The sequence below is a fragment of the Pocillopora verrucosa genome, chromosome 10 (genome assembly GCF_036669915.1).
Source record: "Pocillopora verrucosa isolate sample1 chromosome 10, ASM3666991v2, whole genome shotgun sequence".
Taxonomy (NCBI): Eukaryota; Metazoa; Cnidaria; class Anthozoa; order Scleractinia; family Pocilloporidae; genus Pocillopora; species Pocillopora verrucosa.
In genome coordinates this window covers 4,557,228-4,564,355 of record NC_089321.1, presented here as the reverse complement: position 1 = coordinate 4,564,355, position 7,128 = coordinate 4,557,228, and the positions used below count along the sequence as shown (strand labels likewise).

The following is a 7,128-nucleotide window of genomic DNA, read 5'->3' as shown; positions in this document are numbered from 1 at the left end:
GCCAATGAGGAGGATAGCAGATTAAATAGCAGATCACTCCACAAAAAGACTTCTTGTTAAGTTACTTGAAATACTCCTCTTAATCATTCGCATATGTCACACATTCCTTGAGCTGTTCTTGAGGAAAACAATAAAGTACGAGGCGACCTCATGTAATTCTTCATGAAATTCTTGATTCTACTTTGTTAAAGCCCAATCTTAACAACAGTTGAATTTGCATTGATGATTGAAACATTACGCTTCATAAATTGATGGATGGTTCTCGAATTACTTCTGGGGTTTGCCATGCACTGATGAAGAGGACAGTGAACGCGTCTTTCGTGTGACCTTTCAAATTCTCCAAAATACATTTGCTATATGTGCAAAAAAAAGTGTTTGTTTAATTAAAAAAATTGCAAATTGTGTGACCACTCTTGCTGTTTTGTAGAAAAGGCAATAGGTGACTGCAAACTAGAAGAAACCAAAGAAGAAGTCAGGAAAACTAAAGAAGAGCTCTTACTTGCGAAGAAAAAGGCTGCAAGAGAGAAGAGGGGACCGACTTTTAAGAAAGGTAAGAATTACGGTTATAAACCAGGAAAATTAATTCATGTATAACGTTTTCGTTGACAAGGCCATTTGGCAATAGCCGGTTTATTAAAAAGACAATTTGCTTTTATCAACTGAGTTGATGATGTAAATTCCTCAGAGTAAAATGAAGAAGGGCTAACGCTCGAAACGTTAGCTTAGTTTGGATCTCTTCTTTTACGAGATACAGAGAATCCAGTGAACACTGTCTTCGATCAGTATACGTAAACGTTGCGTTACATAAAATTATATGCGTGACAGCTTGCTGGAGTCACAGGATAAACGCTTGGCTTGGGTGTCCATTGCTGGCTTCGGAAGTTATGAATTCACTGAGGTGTTTTTTTCCTTTACACGAGCGCTGAACTGTAAAATAGAAACACCATCACAGGTCCACTGCAACTCTAACACTTTTTCAGTCTCTCGTTGATGTAGATTTGAGGACGTAAGTCGAGGGGCTGTGTGGACTTGCGTCTGGGATATTTCCACTAAAGGTAAGTGCGAAGTTCGTGAATGTTCTACCTTTGGGAAGGTAGTTGTTTATGTGGTTCACTCAGTTCGTTTGTGAATTCACTTTAGTCGTTCATGGTCACTGTTCATATCATATCTATGTTATTTGGTTCTCCTGCCTCGATCATTCCTTGTTTATGTTCCGTGTTTAGTAACCTACTTCAATATGGAAGGAAGTTCATTTACAAGTACTGCTAAGAGCTGTCTAGGTTCAATCGTAATACAGGCAGCTTTAAAAACTTGTTTTGCGGTCTGGGTATCATGATGCAAGCCAAAACAGACTCTATGCCACGACTTTCTCAGCTAATTGATTGAACTAAACACGATTTCAAACCTGAACAGTTTACCTAAAATGAAAAATCTTCATATTAAAAAAAATGAAGTGTCCGCTTAAAAGAAATTTGGATTCCAAGCGGGCTAAATTTTTTAGCGCACATGTCTGCTTTGTTGAGATGTCATAGGGATTCAGGTTCTTCAAAAATAAATATGTATTCAACGGATATTATAGATTTACACTGTAATGCGTTGTATTAGATCAAGACTGAGTATTAATTAAGCCACTCATGTTATTTTTACTATACCAGTGATTAACGCCACCAGTTTGGAAGGAAAATCATTTTAACTGAGTAGAAAAGTTTAAGTTTGTGTTCATGAAGAAGAGTTTTATGAGGCATAGTTCAACTGTGGTGTTGTTTTAATTTTTTATTCGCAGAAGTGAAAGATTTGCGTCCGTCTCATTGCGTTCGGCAAGAATGCCATCACCACGCGCACGAGATAACAGACATGCGATAGCACATAACAGAAACACCCACGCGTGTCGATCTAAATCACTCGTGCACCGTTTACCCGAGGGTTGTTATTTTTGTTTATTGTTATAGTTGTTCAAAACAAGTACAACAATAAAATAAATACGTGAAAGGCGTGTGACACTGCAAATTTATATACTTTATAACCCAGAGAATTCAGTTATTTTACTCGGTGCAAACCTCAATTTTGAAAGACGATGGTTCCTCGGAAAACGAAGCATTATTTATGACACAGAGCTCTACGAACACTGATATTTCAGCAGAAATCGAATGTAAACGCTTGCAGTAAAGTTGTTATTTCATATGAATGAACTTCTGACTAGGATGATTTTTAGTACGATATACAGTGCTCCATTCTATCCGTTCCCTTGATTCCGTTTATTCTCAGTGCTTGAAAGTTTTAATTGAAGTGGCACTTCGAAACATAAAATTGAGTTGCAATTAACGAGAGTTAGACCGACACGGTGCTGTTGACTAAGTTGAAAATTACTGAATGATAGTGCTCTGTACACATAGAACTTGTTAAACCGGGAGAACTGCAATGTTTTGACTTTTGTAGTGTGCAGGTTACAATATGGAAAACATTGCGGCTTGTTTGATTTAGCGCGTTTAGTATGTATTACCCCTGATAATTTCCCTATTGACAAAAAGGACCGCCCCCGATTTCCTCAGACAATTGTAATAGCGTTTGTTGATTTAATGCAGATAGACAACAAGGAAGGGCAGTAATAATACTGCATTATCAGCGCCGTTCAGTGGCGCTGTTTGAGTACCGTAAGTGACTCCGACTGAAATATCTTATATACGAGGTTGATGCCTTCGCGCTAAGATAACCATATTCGTTTGTCTCGGGTTTCTGATCTAGTGTAGAGTAACACTTCCGCATTGCTCTTAGGCGCATTGTTTGTTTTTATCGTTTGCGTTCAATTGTCAATTCAAGCCATCAGTTGGATTCAATTTTTTATCTGATCAAGGAATTTTACCTTGTGCTCTGTCTGATGTTTATGAACGAACATGGAATGCGTGAAACTGTGTATGTGATGCGCAAAAGATAAGTAGTAAATGCGATGTATACTTCTCATCAACATTTAACAAGAGAATTGCTTTTACCACGTCATTCAGGTCAAATAATCTGGTTTACACATAATTAAGCGGCAATTTTTGTTCTGTCAAACTGTTTTCCGTTCAGTTTTAATCGAGAAAACATCGGACATTTAATTCTTTTGGATTAAATCGATTAGGGACTTAAGTACAATTCTCTTACGTTTTGATTCACTTCACAGATCATGTAGTAGCCAGATTACATTATGGATTATGCGTCACATGTACTTACTACTTTTGGTTCAAAATCCTCGGTCGAATGTGTCAGGATGAATGCTTACGAGCGGTGTCGAATGTTGATCAGAGTTGTTACCAGTCAAAGCCGCTGTGTCTACCGATCAGTTATCCAAATATTTCAGAGACTTTATTTTAAGTCAGAAAGAATTTTCCAGTCAAACGAAATTCTTAAGTTTTTTTACGACTCGCCTTTGCTGCGTGGTAAATTTGGTGTAAATTAATTACGATTCAACTTTCGGCTTGATTGGTTATAGGCGGGGAAATGAACTTTCCCATGAAAGAATTGGCACTAAGGCTGAATTAGAACAGATTTTTAAATTAAAATTCTCTGCCCGTTTCTCTATGCATGCAAGTATACGTGCATTTTACCCATGTGTTTGGCCTGGGGAGCAGTTAAGTCTCATTATATTGTGAGATTTTTAACAGGCTGGTGACTCTCTTACTGAGGAACTCTTTGCATCGGTCAAAGATAATATCAAATATTTTAGAAACTCGCTGATTTCCAGAATTTTAAATAATGTCCTCACCAAACAGCGATGAAGGTAAGGTTCGAATTTGAATATGTACATTACAATTGCTTGGAGATGCATTTTAGTTTGCTTCGCGAACATGATGACAGGAGAACTTGAGATTTCTATTAGTGTATAGTTGACGAAGTCTTATCAACTGTTAAAGACAACTTGAAATAGATAGATTCCTAAGATATACGATATACTTGTTCAGGAAAAAAAAATCCACACTGTAAATACATGTGTGTGTTATATATAAGAATTAGGGACTGTTATTAGTGCTTCAACATTAAAGGAACTCGCTTACTGGTTTATGTTCTCGGTCGCCGCGAGTTTCCCCTCCGGCTGCGCTTTGTCCATTTTATTTAAGATGGTGGTAAAAATTGGGATTTTCAAGCGCTCTATGTTAATTTGGAATATTTGTTTCTTTGCTCATATGAGCATATGATGTGATCAATGAAAAATCATTGTAAACAAATACTCCAAGATCGATGAACTTTTACTACCATCTTAAATAAAATGGACTTAGCTTGGTGGGTCTTCTCTAAGTGGTAGAAGGCAGAGGTGTGGTCGTTTAAATCACTTTGCAAAACTGAACTATTTTATCCATTGTTAAGAACGGGTCTCCAGTATCTAGACGCCGTCCTATCTAACTATGTACACAACCTAACCAACTAAAATAGTGTCTTTTTCAAATAAATATGAAAGGTGCTGTTATTAGCTTTTAACACTAGAAGGAGACTGTTAGACCTCTTCCTTGGCTCGACATGAAGAGGACTTGTTTTTTTTTTTGAAATCTCAGTCCTTTGCACCTTTCATTTATCAAATAAATGCGCACGCACTCTTATTCGTGCAAGCTTTCGCGCCCGACTCACTTTCTTGGTGCCTGTACTCAATATTTTATATTTCTCTATTTCCTTGACATACTCCCTCCACCCCCTCTAATGATAAACCAGGATGCAACGAAATCTCGCAATTAATTTTTTTATAGTTTTGAAATTGCTCGAAGTTTAAGTTTATAGCCTATTCTAACATATCGCGGGCTCAAGTCCTACCTAATTCCTCAGGAGCCTCTATATTTGCACCATAACATGATTAGTGTTTTAGCCGCCATAATTCGAGAAAGCTCCGATTGTACTGAAAATCGTGAAGGCTTTGCTGTTTGTTCATCAACCTGACCGAGTGGCGCCAAAGGCGCGAGCAGCTGATTGGCTATGATTGGCTATATCAACATACGTGAAAAAATACGATTTTCCAATTTTAGGAGCAGTATTTATGGCATGGCAGAAGAAGCCCTACGATCAACAAGTGTTAAAGCAAATTTTCATCGCCTAACACGATTACTGATGCGTGGAGGTGTGCAGCTTTTACGAGAGACATTAGACTTCATTCACTCACCAGCTGGTCTCCCCTTGAGACTGGCTGATCCTACCATACAGTCCAAGTTGAGAGGAGCAGGACTTACCCGGCCAGAGAGGGTTTGTCTGTACCCATCCCCAGGGCTGTATGGCAAGTCCAACGATTTTGACATCACATTAATCTTTAAGTTATTCAGGACAATTTGTGGGCTGATCCCTCCCCCTGGACCGAGAGGATGGGATGATTTACCAAACGGCTCAGACCACACCCTGGTGGCAGATTTAGTACGAATAAAATATTATCGAAATGAGATATATGGTCACTGTCCCACAATGGAAATATCTGACATCGATTTTATTCGTCTCTGGAGGGAAATTAGTGAGGCTCTGTTAAGAATTGCGACAAATATTAGTTCTGCAAAGAGAGATGAGTGGGAGAAGTCCATTGATGATCTCCTTCGTAATCCTTTGACGCCAGATGAGGAAAGATGCATTGAAGAGCTAGAGACCTGGTATAAGCAAGATATGGATGTTAAAGATGAATTGGTAAAGCTGAGAGAGGAACTGAGGTCTTTAAAAGCCGCGCTTGTAGGTCAGTAAAAGAGTGAATTTAAGTCCCCATCAGACAAAAATAAGGAAACCTTATCTTCAGATCCCTTTAATGTTAATCCAATGTTGCCATTTTCCCCGAAGATCCTCATTTAATTACTTTGACTTTGCATATTTGGTTTAAAAATAAATTTACGTAACACCAATAGTACTCTTTTTTGAGTTCAAATGCAGGTTAATACTTTGCTGTTTTTCTATCAGTCATACAGATGGACGTAGCTGGAGAACATCGAGCCGCTGGATCCGAACCGACTTTCCCAGAACCTAAACCATCATTACCTGAGCCGGAACAAGAAGCGGGATCTGATGACCTTGAACCAAATAATCCACCAGATATGGATGTTTGGGACGTAATTTTATCATTTAAAGGATCAGTTAATTTATTCCTACGGTACTTAAGGTGTAAACTTCATCTTTTAGTGCGTAACTATGAGGTAGGGAGCTGGCATATAACAGTTGAATGCAGTTCATTGCAAGTCCTTGAAGGATTGTGGGAAGATTATCGCAGTGGTCATCTTAATTCCGTTGCTCAGGAAATGCTAATAACACCACAAGTTTTGCAGAAACTGAGTCTTACTGAGCTGAAGCTGAAGACCTTTATTTCCGAGGATCAGTGGGAGAAAGGGAAAGGGCTGTTAGAGGCGAGCTCAGGTGATTATTGCGAGTTTACCAACATTGAAGTTAAAGCGTTTTTACAGTTTTTATAGATTCGTCACAATAAGGCACACTTCACCAAAAAGGAGATGTGGACAGTTAATCGCAAATAATTAAGCTCTCATATGTATTTTTCACCATCCAGAGCCAGCTAAGGGTCTTGATGGTCTTTGATCAGATGCAGCGATTAACGAGTGTAGTGAACTTTGAGTGAAATGAGAAAATAAAGGGAGGTGAAGAATTAGACCCGAAATTGAATTCAACTGAAAAAAATAGTTTTTTACTTACTTTTCCATTTGATTTGTTTGATTTGTTATTCTATTTCCTTAATTCTAATTATTAAAAGGAGCGGAAGACAAGAGCGAAATTCAAAGCGCCTCGCAAGCTACAATCACAAAGGCTGTTTCTGAGGGATCTATCAAGCCAGGTAACGTAACGATATTTAACATGATGCCTTGTATCCAGCCACCTCAAAGATGGTTAAACTTTTACGAGGCAGTTAGTTTGTGGATTTTATAGCACCGATGCTCAGGCCTCAAGAGAGAGGAGTTAGAACCCGTCATTGTTTAAATACTCTCCGCATTATGTTATAATTCATGTGTAGTCTTTAATTTTAATTGACAGTAATCAGATTAATCTTCAAGAAACGCAATTCTGGCTCTAGGTGGTCACTTGAGCAAATAAAACTATATTTTATAGCTCTTAATACAAGATGATCGCTCAGGGAAGCTAAAAATGTGAAAAACTTTCGAGAATTTTTGTAAGAGTGGAAAATTACATATA

At 38.2% G+C, this 7,128-nt stretch overlaps 1 protein-coding gene across 2 annotated transcripts in view; it reads left to right on the top strand.

The window, feature by feature from the left end:
• LOC131794762 (titin homolog) overlaps positions 1-7,128 on the top strand; it is a 34,716-nt gene that overhangs the window by 473 nt on the left and 27,115 nt on the right. The window contains exons 2-6 of one of the 2 annotated variants that reach the window (XM_066173837.1): positions 428-550; positions 997-1,055; positions 4,989-5,674; positions 5,893-6,342; positions 6,692-6,772. In XM_066173837.1, the coding sequence (XP_066029934.1) occupies positions 5,005-5,674; positions 5,893-6,342; positions 6,692-6,772 (1,201 nt within the window). In that variant the 5' untranslated portion in view covers positions 428-550; positions 997-1,055; positions 4,989-5,004. Of the gene's footprint in view, positions 1-427; positions 551-856; positions 1,056-4,988; positions 5,675-5,892; positions 6,343-6,691; positions 6,773-7,128 lie in introns of those variants that run through there. The other variant, XM_066173836.1, reaches the window with a different exon arrangement.